Source organism: Tupaia chinensis, unplaced genomic scaffold (assembly GCF_000334495.1).
Source record: "Tupaia chinensis unplaced genomic scaffold, TupChi_1.0 Scaffold148012_1, whole genome shotgun sequence".
NCBI lineage: Eukaryota > Metazoa > Chordata > Mammalia > Scandentia > Tupaiidae > Tupaia > Tupaia belangeri.
This window is the reverse complement of record NW_006207862.1, coordinates 685,682-702,312: the sequence shown is the minus strand read 5'-3', so window position 1 is coordinate 702,312 and position 16,631 is coordinate 685,682. Positions and strand designations below refer to the sequence as shown.

At 37.6% G+C, this 16,631-nt stretch overlaps 1 protein-coding gene across 5 annotated transcripts in view; it reads right to left on the bottom strand.

Moving 5' to 3' along the window:
- PPP3CB (protein phosphatase 3 catalytic subunit beta) overlaps positions 1–16,631 on the bottom strand; it is a 68,688-nt gene that overhangs the window by 39,010 nt on the left and 13,047 nt on the right. For all 5 annotated transcript variants that reach the window (XM_014584852.1, XM_014584853.1, XM_006170051.1 and 2 more), the window contains exons 2-4: positions 8,141–8,341; positions 7,302–7,426; positions 4,545–4,654 (exon numbers count right to left, since the gene is read on the bottom strand). In XM_014584852.1, coding sequence (XP_014440338.1) covers positions 4,545–4,654; positions 7,302–7,426; positions 8,141–8,291 — 386 coding nt within the window. In that variant the 5' untranslated portion in view covers positions 8,292–8,341. The remainder of the gene's footprint in view (positions 1–4,544; positions 4,655–7,301; positions 7,427–8,140; positions 8,342–16,631) is intronic.

Below are 16,631 nucleotides of genomic sequence, written 5' to 3'. Positions count from 1 at the left end.
AAAACCAATAAAAACAGGCAATGTTATCAATATTATAAAGACAAAGTCTCTGCTCTCTCTAAAGTGATTTTGGATATACTCAGATATACATAAAAATCACTAAAATTAAGCCCAATACAGCTCAGCCCTTTATCTTTATGGGCCAAATACAGCAAAATCATAACTATGCTTGAAGCTAAAATCACCTTAATGTTTACTTAATTCTAAGAACCAGTGACTGTTTTACAGTTATTATAGACAAGACATCATTACAACAACAACAAAAAAATCAAGAAACATTCAATTAATTAATTAATTAAAGGATGTCGCCATAGTGTGCATGTGCTCACTGGGGAAAGACAGAGAAACAGGCAGAGGGAAAGTGAGAAATCACCCCCTAGGGGGGATGGCCACACCACAATCCCTTCTCCATTCTCTATCTGGGATTTTGGGCATGCACACATGCAAATCTGGCATAGTTTCAGGCCACCAGGTCAGGTATCTGAACTGTGATTGGCCATGTGGGTATCCAGTGTCTTAACCACTATGCCACCTGCTGGCCCTTTATTTATTTACTTATTTATAAATTTTTGCTATAGGGTGCATGTGCTTGTGGGAGAAACAGAGAGAGAAAAATCACCACTCCAGGGAGATGGCCACGTTGCAATCCCTTCACCTACATTATCCTCTCAGGATCTTTGGCATGCATGCACACACACCTGGCTGAGTTTTAAGTCACCAGATTAAGGACACAAACCATGCTCAACTACATGAAGTCCAGCAATGTAACTGTATGTCATCTGCTGGTCCTAACCCTAATTTATATTTTAATTGCCAGAGGATGTGTGCACTCATCACAAAGAGACAGAAGGAGAAATCGCACTCCCTTTGGGGCATGGTCATGCCTTAATCTCCTCTCTGTTTCTCTACCCTGTCAGGTTTTGGACGTGTGTGTATGCACATGCACGCACGCACACATGGCATGTTTATCAAATTAAGTTGCTAGGGCTGGGATTCCCATCACGGTCAGTCACATGGGATCAGGCTCTCTTAACTACTAGGCTACATTTAACTACTAGGCTACCAGGCTGCCCCATCCTTTTTTTTTTTTTTTTAAATGAAAGAATATACCATATTCATATGCTAGACAAATTAAGGGATTCCACTCACCTATTATGAATGTTTAAAATGGGCAGTAAAGCAGAAAGTCAAAAGAACACAAGTGAAAGACAAACACTACCAAATCAAACTCTCTCTTACTTTTAGGGAGATATTCCTTTGTTCATTTATACCTTTAAATTACTAACTATTTTGGGTTTTGGTGATATTTTGATGAGTGGTTAGCTAATTACCTAAGCAAAAAAAACCCACCTTAGTTCCTACTCTCATTTTAATATTGTAACATTTGGAGCTGGCAGGTGGCGTGGTAGTTGGGGCACTGGACTCTCACATGGCCGACCATGGTTCAAGTCTCAGACCTGCTTTCTCACTTTCCCTCTCGCTCTGGTCAAATTAAAAAAAATAATAATAATAACAATAAATTAAGTAAATAAATATTTTTTTAATAGATTTTTTTTTTTACAGGGCGCATATACTCGCCAGAGAGATAGAAAGTGAGATATCACCCTCCAGGGTGGATGGCCATGCCACAGTCCCTTCTCTTCCATTCTCTCAGGATTTTGGACACGCATGTACATGTACCCAGCGTGAGTTTAATCTGCCAGGTCCTGGACTCAAACCATGGTCAAATACTTGGAAGTCCAGTGATGTAACCATTACGCCACCTGCTGGTCCCTAAATAAATAATTCTTAAAAAATAGTTGCTTAGGGGCCAGTAGGTGACATGGTGGTTAAAGGTGCTGAATTCCCCCAGGTCCAGGTTCAAGTCCTGGACCTGGCAGCTTGCTTTCTCACTTTCCCTTTCTCTCTCTCTCTGGTAAAAATTAAAATAATAATAATAATAATAACAATGGAATTAAATAAATAAATACACTTTTTAAAAAAGTTGCTTAAAAAATATTGTAAGGGCCGACAGGTGGTGTGGTGATTAAGGTGCTGGACTCCCACGTGACCAAATGTGGTTTGCTTTTTCTCTCTCTCGCTGATCAAATTAAAAAATAATAATAAATAAAATTAAATCATACTTAAAGAATGCTTTAAAAAATAATAAAATAATAAATTAAAAAATATGAATGTATATATATATATATTGTAACTGGGACTAGCAGATGGTGTAATGGTGATGTCACTGGACTCCCACAGAGTCAATCACGGTGTGAGTCCTGGACCCAGTGGCTTAAAACTCACACTGAATGTGTGTGCATGTGTGCCCAAGATCCTGAGAGGAGAGTAGAGGAGAAGGGATTGCAGCATGGCCATCTCCCCTGGCAGGGATGGTGATTTCCACTTTCTGTCTTTCTTCTCTCTGTCTCTCCAGCGAGCACACATGCCCTATAGCAGAAATCTCCCTTTTAAAAAATTATAATATTTAAAAATAGGAAAATCTGGGACCAGCAGATGGCATAATGGCTACGCTGCTGGATTCCCATATAGTTGACCATGGTTCAAGTTCTGGACCCAATGACTTAAAATTTACGCCAGGCACATGTGCATTTGTGCTCAAGATTCTGAGAGGAGAATGAAAGAGAAGAGACTGCAGTGGGGTCATTCCCCCCAGAGGGTGATTTCCTGCTTTTTGTTTCTCTCTCTCTGGCGAGTGCCCTATAGCAAAAATCTCCCTAAAAAAATTAATAAATAAAAATAAAATCTTTCTCTCTATATATCCAGCAATCAGAGGCTCTAAACTGGTAGTGTACTGACAGACCTATTTTCTAGTACTGCATTTTAATAAAAAGTTTAATTTTATTGCTTTTAGATCAAGTACTTTCAAGGTCTCATCTTACTCATCTAGGATACCTGTCTAATCCCTGAAGTTATATGTATATGTTGCTTCTGCCAGTATCCACTGCTATTTTTCTTGTTTTATGGTCTTTACATAAAATCTTTATTGGATTAGTATATTCTGAGTCTGAATAATTCTGACATTATTTCTATTTTTAGAACTTTTTTTTTTAGCTTTTTGCCATAGGTGGCTTGTACTAGCAAGAGAGATTCAGAGAGAGGGAAAGTGAGAAATCACCCCTCAGGGGAGAAGGCCATATCACAATCCCTTCCACACCACAATCTCTTTTCCACTCTCTTCTTGGAATTTTGGGCATGCACACACACATGCTCAGCATGATTTTCAAGCCAGATTTTAAACAGTGGTCAGTCATGTGAAATCTAGCATCTTAATCACTGCCCCACCTGCAGGACCCATTAACTCTTAGTCTGAATATTAACTTAAAAAGAACAAAGGTCTGAGGTATAATAAGAAAAGGCCATACATTGTTCTCTAGCATGTAAATTGCTTATAGTTACTAGGTTACTCTTGCTATAATAATTTGAGAGCGAAAAGGGTACACACAATAGGTTAGGAATTTCAATTCTTTTTTTTTTTAAAGAATTATTTTATTTAACTTTATTTATTTTAATTTGACTATAGATGGAGGGAGGAAAGGAGGGAGTGGAGAGGATGGGGGGAAGAGAGAGAGAGAGAGAGAGAGAGAGAGAGAGAGAGAGAGAGAAAGCAAGCCACCAAGTCCAGGACCTGAACTACGGTTGGCCATGTGGGAGTCCAGTGCCCTCCACCACACCACCTGCTGGCCCTAAGAATTTCAATTCTTAACAGTATCTTTAAAATGGTTTATAGGGACCAGCAGTTAGCGTAATGGCTATGTCACTGGACTCCCATGTAGTCGACTGCGGTTCGAGTCCTGGACCTGGTGGCTTATAACTCACGCTGAGCGCTTGTGTGTGCATGCCCAAGATCCCGAGAGGAGAATGGAGGAGAAGGGACTGTGGGGTGGCCATCCCCCCCTAGGGGATGATTTCTCGCTTTCTGTCTCTCTGGCGAGCACATGCGCCCTATAGCAAAAACCTCTCCAAAAAAAAAAAGGTTTACAAAGAGGACTGGGAAAATAACTTGTTAAGAATCTTCATAGTGGGGCAGCAGATGGTACAGCAGTTGCATCGCTGGACTCCCACATGGCCAACGACGGTTTGAGTTCTGGACCTGATGACTTCAAAATCACGCCAGGCACGTGTGCATGTGTGCCTAAGATCCTAGGAGGAGAATGAAGTAGAAGGGACTGAGGTGTGGCCATCTTCCATAGGAATACCTTAGAGTTGGAGAACAAAAATCCCCAATGTATCACCAATAATGTTTTTGTTTGCTTTTATTTTTCCTGTTTGGTTTTAATTATTTTAACATTAAAACTATATACGAATTCCAAACTATTCCTAAATACATTTGAAAAAAATTAAGCTTAGCAGGAAATATTGAAATTAAGACATATTAATTAAATGCCATTAAACACTAGAGAGCACTTGACAATCTTCCTCAAAGCTTTGTATGTATGTACACAAAATCTGTGGCACTATAAAGTCTTCATAATTCTTACTACCCATTTCACTCCAGAAAAAACACTGAGGAATACAAAATATTTCTCCTGATAATACTTTTTTCCTGCTTAAAGGTAAAATATTCAGTAAGATGTCTGCATTCATGGTTGCCTCTCAGAAGAAATAATGTGCTTGGGTAGAGAATCTTCAGGACCCATAAATATAAGACACACTGAAAGAAAAAAATGTTTTGAGTGAATGTGTCTTGTACTTTGGTTTAACTAAGTTATTTGATCTTTGTACCTTTTCCTACTCTATTACCTTACCATTCCTACTATGTATCATTTCTTTGTTCCTTACTAAAATATAAACTCCATGGAATCATGAACTTTTGTCATCTTATTCACTTCTGATTCTCTAGTCCTAGAAAACTGAGTAATATATAAGAGAAGAACAATACATATTTGTTGAATGAATGAGTCAAATAATCTATTTAGTTACTTTAGATTTACAGATTGTTCAATATAAAGCAGAAAAATGGTCTCCTCTTTAGATATATTAGGAAATAAAATAATAATGTCAAAAATAGCAGCAGCTAACATTTACTGAGTACTTAGAATGTATCAAGCACTATATAATTAACCTCTCTCATTTATTCCTCAAACAACACTATGAAGTGTGCAATATTATCTCTATTTTACAAATGAGGAAACTGAAGCAAAAACCATAAGTAATTTTTTTTAAATCACTAAACTTGTCAGTAATAGATATAAGATTCTGATCTTGGCATTATGCTATGCTTCTTAATGAAGAAAAGGGCCATGTTTTATGTTTGTTTTGTTAATTATGAGTATTGTCTTACATAAGGGAGGTGCTTATTATCAAACTAATTCAAAGCAAATACAATTTTTTAAATGAAAAGAATACTCAGCTACAGCAGATGCTTTTCTCTAAACAGAAACAAACTCACATTCTATTTATTTGGTTTTTAAAAAGGGAAAACTATTTCATATGGAAATAAACATGGTTTATATCATCAGACACAAAAAGAAAAAAACTTCATTTTTAACAAGTATATTGAAGGTACATTGAAAATGTAACTGTTCATACCTTCATTTTATTCACATTAAAAGTTAATAAAACCAAGAAAAAAATGCTTAAATAAACTCGACCTATTCTTATTGCTTAATTGATTGTTAGATAATTTTCCTTTTATAACAGTAAAATAATTTAAAGGAATCAGCTACTAAGCAATCTTTTACAAGAACATATACAACAACATGCTTAGTTATCAACTAAACTTCCTAAAATTGTTTCTTCTATTGTTTTTGTCAAATGCTCCCCAAACTTCATTAGCAAGGACTACTTTGTGATTTTCTTGAAGCCCTGATATAATCTGAATAAGGCTGAAGAGTCTGATAATGAAACTTTGTATGAGAATAACTTAGGATAACCAAATTCCTAAGGGATGCAGGATTGATAGAGTCCAGAACTCTTTTCTTTACTATCACACCTCAGAAAGGAAGGTTTATGGAAAATATTGGAGAAGGCGATATAAAAAATAGTGCCAGCATGGAAATTCCCAGGAAAAGCTTCAATATATACTATAATAGGCAGTGAAAAGCATACTGGAATACAGGAATCATACTGCCTAATGGTACCTCTTACTAACCATACGACCTTGGGCAAGCTACTTAACATCTCTTAGCCTCAGGTTCCTCATCTATAAAATAAATAACAATACTTACCTCATAACATTGTTGTGAGGATTAAATTAATCAATAAGTGTTAGATGCTTAAAACATATTAAACGTATGTTAAGGGTCTATCGTAGAGTTTTGAGCCAGAAAATCTATCTCTAGGAATCTGTCTTAGAGAAATAATTGTGAAAGTATACAAAAATGTATGAATAATATGGCTCGCTGATGCATCATCTGTAATGGCAAAAAACTGGGAACACCTTAAGAATCTGACACAAAGAAACCAATTGAATCACTGGGTCATAAGGAAAGTCATGATGCATTTTTGCATAGAAAAACAGAAAAATACATCATGATTTTTTCGATGACCTAATAATTATAGTTTATTTATTCAATGGAAAATAATGCAGCTGTTAAAAATGATGCTGTAGATTTATATTTACTGACTTGGAAAGATATTCGATGTAGGGACTTATGAAAAGTTACAGAACAGTATTATATTATGGTCCCATTTTCATTTTTTAAAATAAGAGATTTTTATATTATAAATTATAGATTATTTTATATTTACCATATTTCTGTATATATTAGACAAGAAAAAGGAACAAAAAAGTCATCTACTGTTAAGTGCTGAACAACAGGTCATTTTAATGCCTCTTTAATTTTTAAAGAACCAATTAATAATTTCTTAATACACAAAGATTCCACATTATATACCTGGGTCTTAACAACTATATAAGGGGAGACAGAAGCACTAGCGCTTAAGCAATAAAAGATGTTTAAGTAATAAAAGAATCATAATTTATTTAATCAGAGAAATTCAATTAATCTTTTTTCACATAGCTTAATGCCTTTTAAGGACTAGAGAAATAAACAATACCAGCTTCTTAAGGCTTCTAGGTAACAGGATAATAAAGATCCCTCAGTCTACTCATAACTTCCACTGAGAAAAACAAAAATTATAATTACATAAGCAGAGTAATACAAAGAAAATTAACTGAATGGTTTGAAATGCAGAAGAAAAATAGATAATAGTTTTTCTTAAAAACTTCAGAATATGTAGAGGTATTAAAAAGAACCCAACAAAAGTGCTTTTAGGAACTTATTTTACTATGAATTAATGGAAATCATCTATGTTAACACTTAAGAGCATATCAAATGACAGTATATGATTATTACCTCTATACTAAAATAACCTCTGTCCACATAATCACCAAGAAAAAGGTATCGTGTATTAGCAGGTGATCCTCCTACTTCAAAAAGTTTCATCAGATCAAAAAATTGGCCATGGATGTCACCACACACTGAAACAAGAAGATTATTAGATATGAAAAAAACTCAAGTAACAAATTTGACTTAAATTCTAATTTATTTTACATAAGAGATACTGTAGATGCTATCAAGAAATGTCTGAGAAAAAACTGTCTATCAAGAGTCATAATAGAGATGATATGTAACCAAGTGTCCATGTTCTCAAGATCAAGAACAAGATGTAACAGAAATACTGAAATCTGTGGTGAGTGACAATTTTCATCTACGTTTATAAAGCTTTATAAAACTCCTCTTTCAGAAGCCAAGGATGTATTTAAGTCATAGGATGACAAAGTTGCAATGGTAGCATTAAAATCTCCATTCTAACTCAATACTTTGGGTTGATCTCTAAATGATCACCTTTGGTAGCTGACAGGACATCAAGGCATTTGCCCTAACACTTGAAAGCAAACTAAGTGCTCAATCAAACTGAAGAATGGCCAACACAACTGATGAAACCTTCACAAAAGCATATTGGACTAACTTCTGTACTCAGAGTATTTAGGATAATGTTTTTTCACTTGAAAATGGGGAAACTTTTAAAAAGTAGAGAAGATATTTGGAAATTCAAAATAATGTCTGTGTATTATTAATTCAGTATATGATATGACTTAGTATTTATTATACGATATGAGGAAACAGCTTTATATTCAGGCAACTAAATAAAGAGTAAAATAAAAATAATATCCAAACATTAAAAATTGTACCTGTAATTGGAGCTTCTACTTCTATCATGGTTTTCTCTCTCCGAAGGATGGCCGCACCCTCATTGATAATTCTAAGTGCAATTTCTTCATCTACCCGACCTTCTTTTACTAAGTGGTTCTTCAGAACATCAACCCTGGGTATCCCATCCATATCAAATACTTCTTCAGATGTCAAGCGATGTGTTGGGGGGAAAGGGACAGCTGCAATTTTTTTTCGATTAATAATAAAAAAAAGTCACTAATAATATATTGACATAAAAATAATTATTGGATCTAGACAAATGAGAGTAAAAATTGAAAAACAGGAGTTTTGTTTCTTTACTAAGCAGAAATGTTCACTTTAAAGCTTTTTTTTCCTAAAAGAGTACTCAAATTCACTTTTTTTAAAAGAGTTTATTTCTTCCCTATGAGAGAGAGGCAAATCCAACAGGGTCCCTATACCACAATCCACCCTCAAGCCAGCCCAGATCAGGGAAAAGCAAGTACATATCCAATACACATAGAGAGGCCCTGGGACATGAACCAATAACCTTTCTAAGTAAGTCTAAACTTACAGACTGATGTACAACTACCATGTCACCACTACTGGCTCTACTTTTTCATTAAGCTACAAATAATAACATGTATTTTGTTGAGAATTATTAGAGTAATTATCTCAGAAAACAAAAAGTTCTTTCGGGATAACTAAAGTTTTCTTCTTTTAGACGAAACATTTTTTTGAGAGAGATTTTCGCTATAGGGCGCGGTGCGCTCGCCATACAGACAGAGAGAGATATAGAGACAGAAAGCAAGAGATCATCCCCCAGGGGGGATGGTCACGCCGCAATCCCTTCTCCTCCATTCTCCTCTCGGGATCTTGGGCACGCAGGCACACGTGCCAGGCATGAGTTTTAAGCCACCGGGTCCGGGACGCAAATCGCGGTTGACTACGTGGGAGTCCAGCGACATAGCCATTACGCTAACTGCTGGTTCCCCAAACTTTTTTTTTTTTTTTGAGAGGTTTTTGCTAGCAGGCACGTGCGCTCACCAGAGAGAGAGACAGAGAGCCAGAAAGCGAGAAATCTCCCCCCGGGGGGATGGCCATGTCGCAATCCCGTCTCCTCCATTCTCCTCCTGGGATCTTGGGCACACACACACAAAAGCCCAGTGTGAGTTTAAGCCACCGGGTCCAGGACTTGAACCACAGTCTACTACATGGGAGTTCAGCGACATAGCCATTACGCTACCTGCTGGTCCCAGACAAACTATTTTCTAACAGAATTCTCAAAATGTATTAGATACTCTTCACCTTAAACGAAATACAGTAAATACCACATAAGCCTGGAAAATAGTAATCCTAAATACTGTATACAGTAATAAGAATATAAAATAATATAAAAAAATGGGGACCAGCAGATGGCGTAATGGTTATGTCACTGGACTCCCACATAGTTGACCATGGTTCGAGTCCCAGACCTGGCGGCTTAAAACTCATGCTGGGCAGGTGTGTGTGCATGCCCCAAATCACGAAAGAATGAAAAAGGGATTGTGGCGTGGTCATCCCCCGCTGGGGGGTGATTTCTCGCTTTCCGTCTCTCTGACAAGCACATATGCCCTATAGCAAAAATCTCTCTCAAAAAATTAAAAAAATATATATGTATATAAAAAAATGCTGTCTGGGGCCAGCACAAGGCATGGAGGTAGGAGGCTGGATCCCACATGGCTCACTTGACAATTCAAGTCCAGACTGGAGGCTCAAAAATTACACCAGGTGCATGTACACACAAAATCCTAAGAGGAGAGTAGAGAAGGGATTGCAAAGTGACCATCTCCCCTGGTCCCTCTCTCTCGCGTGTCTCCCTCTGAGAAGTGCACATGCCCTTATAGTAAAAAAGAAAACAAAAAGTTTTTTGGCTGGGCTAGCAGGTAGCATGGAAGTTAAGATAGCTGGATCCTACATGGCTGCTGTGTAGTTTGAGTCCTGGGGGCTTGAAGATCATGACAAGTGTGTGCGTGTGTGCCCAAAATCCTGAGAGGAGAATGGAGGAGAAAGGATTGCGGCACAGCCATCTCCTCTGGGGGGTGATTTCTCACTTTCTCTCTCTTCCGTTTCTAGCAAGAGTACGCAACCTATAGCAAACAAACAAAACAAAAAGCTTTCTAGCCAACAGGAATATGAACTTTTTTAAATTTTAATTTGCATGCATTCACTGAAGCTGGGACTTGGAAGGAAAAAGTACTTCCCCAGTGGAGGGTTGGTTGGCCACACCACAATCCCTTCTCCATTTCTCTCTCAGGATTTTGGGCATGCACACATATGTAGGACCCAGCTGCCTTAACCACACCACCAGCTGGCCTCTAAACTTTTTTAATATAAATTATTAATATGAAATTAATGTAAAATAGCCAAATGTTTATATATATATGAAATTTAATAATTTAGGCACACATAGACTCAACACTATATCATAAAAATTTAGAAATAACACTCATATCTTTATGTCTCATTAAATACTTTCATTCAATTTTTTTAAGTTATTTTTATTTATTTTGAGAGATTTTTGCTATAGGGCACGTGCACTTGCTGGAGAGACAGAGACAAAAAGCAAGAAATCACCCCCACGGGGGGAACAGATATGTAGCAATCCTTTCTCCTCTTGGAATTGTGGGCACGTACATACACACATGCACCTGGTGTTTCAAGCCACCAGGTCCAGGATTCAAACTGTAGTAGACCACATGGGAGTTCAGAGTCCAGTGCCATAGCCACTATGCCAACTGCTGGTGCCTATTTTTCTTTTCTTTTCTTATTATTATTTTAAAATTTGCTTTAAGGCATATGCGCTCACCAGAGAAAGACAGAGAGAGGAAAAGAAAAACAAAATGTGAGAAAGCCCAACGTCCAGGACTTGAACCATGTGGAAGTACAGTGCCTTAATGACCACCCCATCTGCTGATGCCTCATTTAAAATATATTTATTTTATTTTATTTTTTTCCATGAACAACACAGACAGACAGAGGTGCAGAGAGAACACAACCCAGTTTTATTTATGTAAAAAAGCAAAAAAACAAAAAACTTGTTAGAGGACATATGTTTGCCAGAGAGTAAGTGAGAAACAGCCCCCAATGGGGCATAATCACTATGTTTTTTCTTTCTTTTCCCCCACCTACCACCCCATCAAAATTTGGGGTACACATGCACCCAGTGTTTTTCCTCAAGACCTGAACACTGGAATTCAAATCACAGTCAGGAAAGTGTGATCTAGTGCCCTGTGCTCAGGGCTTAACCACTTCACAAGGGTGCCACTTACCGCAAGGATCTCGATACCAAGGTCCACTCCCATTCTCAGCCAGCTCTAGATCATGGGCATGTACAGGCCAGGTTTACTCAAAGAGGTATTCAGAGAACCCTGAAACTTCCCATGTGGGAAGCATTGTGTCTTACCATTAGCACCACTGTCTAGCTCCGTTTAAAATCTTTATGTCTATATTCAACATCAGTATATTCCTTATTATTCCAATAACTTTTGGAGTCATCTAATACATTTTTTGAAAGCATATCATCTTCACTTCCAAGTTGTTTGAGACACAGCACTTTTTGAATATGTGTAAAATACCATTACTGCAAATTTATCCCTGCTAATTTATCCGAAAGTTCCCATCTATCTACCTATTGAAGTAGTTGGTATTTTCCTTCCTGCAGTATATACTTATGATTTCTACAAGTAATCACCATTAGTACTATTTTTAAATGATACTTGCTGAATAGAATAGAAAACAAGGTCTGTTCTCAATGGCATGTAAACAGTGTTTCCGGGTCCTATACCTAGCAAAATTCCTATACTATATAAATGTTATTTATGATTCTTTTTTTCATTAACTCAAAAAAGTGCCCTCTCTATGTATTCAAAGTCAGCTTGTAAGGTAGTTCCTTCTTTTGAGGGAAAAAACGTTTTTTTAGAAAAAAAATCTACGTTACGGGACCAGCAGGTGGCGTGGTGATTAAGGCACTGGACACTCCCACGTGGCTGACCATGGTTTGAGTCCTGGATCTGGTGGGCTGGAATCTCATTTTTCCTCTCTCTCTCTCTCCGATCAAATTAAAATAAATGAATGAATGAATAAAATTAAATATATAATTTTAAAAACCTAATTTATATTTCAGGTGTATTATATATATATATACACACACACTGATGCTTCAGAGTCATTTTTGTGATTTTAGTTATCATATAGAAGCTGGGAATGTACAAGACCAAATGCTCCTTTACATTTCAACTTAAAATAACTTAAAAAGGGAGACTAGGTTAGAATTATATTAATTACCAAAGGAAGAATAAGTGACCACATTCTCATAATAGGGAAAAAACTTCTGAAAGAACTCAATCTTTCAGAAGGGAAATAAAAACTAAGGAAGGGTCTTAAAGTCTAATAAAACCTTGAAATCACCAATATTTTTTTTTAAGTTATTTATTTACTTATCCATTCATTTGTTTTTTAATTTGACCAGAGTTAGACACACAGAGAGAGAGAGAGAGAGGGAAAGTGAGAAAGCAAGCCACCAGGTCCAGGACTTGAACTGTGGTCAGCCATGTGGGAGTGCCCAGTGCCTTAACCACCACACCACCTGCTGGTCCTGAAGTCACCAATCTTTTTTTCCTTTTGGTACTTAGTAAACAAAATTTGGGGCCAGCAGGTAGTGTGGAGGTTGGGACAACTGGATTATACTTGGCCAACTGTGTAGTTCGAATCCCACACCAGGTGGTTTGAAAAACACACTGGGTGCTTGTGTCCCAAATCCCAATAGGAGAACAAAAGAGAAGGGATTACAGCATGGCCATCCCCCAGGGAGGTGATTTCTCACTTCCTTTCTCTATCTATCTATCTATCTATCTATCTATCTATCTATCTATCTATCTATCTACCTACCTACCTACCTACCTACCTACCTACCTACCTACCTACCTATCTTCCTTTCTCTATCTATCTCTATCTAAACATGGTAAAAACTAAAAAAAAATTTAAAAAAATAAAAAAAAATTTGCACTTGCTTATTTTCTCTTCATTAGAAATACATTTATTCCCTTGGGACCAGCAGTTAGCATAATGGCTATGTCGCTGGACTCCCACGTAGTCGACCGCGGTTCGAGTCCTGGATCCGGTGGCTTAAACTCACGCCGGGCACATGTGTATGCGTGCCCAAGATCCCAAGAGGAGAATGGAGGACAAGGGATTGCGGTGTGGCCATCACCTCTGGGGGGTGATTTCTCACTTTCTATCTCTCTGTCTCTGTCTGTCTGGCGAGCGCACGTGCCCTATAGCAAAAACCTCTCCCCCGCCCCCCCCAAAAAAGAAATACATGCATTCCCATTACTTTTTAGTATATCTAGAAAAAGACAGTAAAATAGATTTCCCTCAAACATAGTATGCCAAGATTTTTTTTTTTTAATTGTCAAAAGGTGTATGTGCTTGGGAACCAGCAGTTAGCGTAATGGCTATGTTGCTGGACTCCTACGTAGTCGACCGCGGTTCGAGTCCTGGATCCGGTGGCTTAAACTCACGCCGGGCACATGTGTATGCGTGCCCAAGATCCCAAGAGGAGAATGGAGAAGGGATTGCAGTGTGACCATCCCCCCTGGGGGGTGATCTCTCGCTTTCTGTCTCTATGTCTCTCTCTGTCTGGCGAGCGCACGCGCCCTATGGGGGGGGGGACCTCTCCAAAAGGTGTATGTGCTGTCAGAGCAACAGAGAGGGAGCGGGACAAAGGACCCTTCTCTTGGGACAAGATCATACTGTAATTCCTTTTTTCTTTAAGAATTATTTTACTTTATTTATTTATGTATGTATTTACATCCTGTTGGGATTTGGGGCACACATGCACTTATGCCTGTTGTGTGTTCTAAGCCACTAAGGCCAGGACTCAAAACATGGTCAGCTACATGGGATCCAGTTCTCTTAACCACTAGGCTATGGGGGTCTGGTCCCATAATAAAATAAAATCCTCACTTAAAGTATAGTTTTCTCAGGCCAGCAGGTGGTCTGGCATTTAAGGCACTGGACACTCACATAGATGACTGAGGTTCAAGTCCTGGACCTGGGGGCTTATTTTAATTCTCTTTCTCTGTCTTTCTGGTCAAATCAAATAATAATAATAATAAATAAAATTAAATAAATAATTCCTTTTAAAAAGTATGTTTTTTTTCCAAAGAAAAAACAAACCATTATGTATGCTATAACCAAATCTGTCCCCATGAGTAAACCAACTGTTTAAAAAATACAAATTTTAGGTCTAGCTCTGCAGCCCTAAAATACCAAATAAATAATTGGAACATTATTAAAGTAAGAAGTCAAGTATCTCTTTTTTAAAAAAGATTTATTCACTCATCTATTATTGTTTTTTAATTCAACAGAGACAGAGAGAAAGAGAGAAAAGGAAGTGAGAACGTGAACTGCCAGATCCGGGACTCAAATTGTAGTCAGCCATGTGCGAGTCTAACACCTCAACTACATCACCTGCTGGCCCTGTTAAGTGTCTCTTAAATACAGTTTCTGAGATCAAGATATGATCATATTTTCCTTATCAGGACAAAAGAATCTTTTTAATCATTCTACTACTCAGAAAAAGAGATACTATAGAATAACGTGCTGCATTCTATATCCTGTATACTTCCTAACAATCAACAATGTAATTCCACTAATAGTTGAATTCTATTCAAAATACAGAGCTTCCTAAATATCCCCCTGGAGAATCACTCTTTTTCTCCCTCTACTCAGCTGGACACAAGTGGTACTGTATGTCATTATGTACACTATGAATGTTTGACCACAAATTACACTATATTTGTGCTGGGATAAACCATTTTGTATGCTGTAAACATGTACAATGATTAAATATAAATAATAATAATAAATAAAAGGACTCCATTTTAAAAATGGTTTATTGATTTCCTTCATGAAAGAGAGAGTCAAAGAAGCATGCACCCTTGACAGAGTTCTCACACCACGATCCTCTCTTTATCCCTACAGCTAGACAGGACCATAAGTATAGGGGGTGAGTTTGGCATTTTTAGGTGGGTCCCACATATAAACCCAGAGCCTTCCCATATGTCCTAGCATCACTCAGTGGTGCCCCTACTACCTGCACCATCAATGGAGGTATTGTCTCTTCTTCAACCAACAATGTCTTTATTTACCTCCCAAAAATAAATAAACAAATAAATAATTAAAGTATAAACTACCTTCACTCCCATGGGTTAGTTATCTACAGATCTACGCTTTTTCTTTTTCAACTCAAAGTGAATGTTTGTATTTCAAAAGCAGAGGTGAAAAATAGAGGGAAAAATATATATACATATGTGTGTGTGTGTATGTATGAAATAAATGGAAAATTATTCATCAATGATAAGTCACTATGCAGTGTATTCTGGATGGGACATCACATTTTGTATGCTGTGATAATGCTCAGTGAATGATGTAAAATGAATTAATAAAAAAAAGCAGAGGAGTTTTTTTTTTTTTTTAATTTTTTCCTTTTTTGTCATAGGTTGCATACCTTCACTAATGCTCACCAGAGAGAGACAGTGAAAAGAAAAGTGAGAAATCACCCACTAAGGGGATGGCCACACACCACAATCACTTCTCCATTCTCCTAGAATTTTGGGCATGCAAGCACAGCATGATTTTCAAACACCAGGTCTAGGACTTGAACTGTGATCACAGTCACGGGAATCTAGTACCTTAACCACTATGCCACCTGCTGGCCCCACCAGCAGGGCTATTTTTTAAAAATTGGTACAGGCTGAGTGGTAGAGAAATGCCAACTAACCATGGGTAAAAACAGATGAAAAGGATAGGGGATTAGCGTTGTTCTAACAATAATGAAATTGGAGAATAGAGAGTTTCAGAAGAATAAGTTTTGAAGCTAGCAGGTAGTGTAGTGGTTAAAGCGCTGGACTCCCACCTGCCCAACTGCAGTTTGTTTCAGACTTAGTGGCTTGAAAGTCATCTGGGTACATGTGTTCATGCCCAAGGTCCCAAGAGGAGAATGGAGAAGGGACGGTAGTGTGGCTATCTCCCCAGGAGGTGATTTCTCACTCCCCACTCCTATCTCTTTCCAGCAAGCACACATGCTCTATAGCAAAACTGGACAAAAAAACAAGCAAGCAAACAAAAGGAATAAGGTCCAAAAAACTTAATTTGGAAAGCAGAAAATATAAATCCAGGATACAGACTGATTAGAAATCAGGGAGGGGTAAGATATTTCTGTTTCTACCACTGAGCCCTAAGGAACCTTGACAATTAATCCTGTTACCCAACTCAAATCAAAAGCTGCAAACTCTTAGCACTAAGATGGTAGTCTCTTAGGCTAGTCTACACATTGAGTTTTCCTTCCCCCTCCCTCTTTGGTCTATGTCTAGCTCCCTGAGATCCATCCAACTGCTGGTCCAGTTGGGCCTCATGAACATTTTGTGACTATTATCTTCACTTCATGGAATCATTAAGTGTACCCCT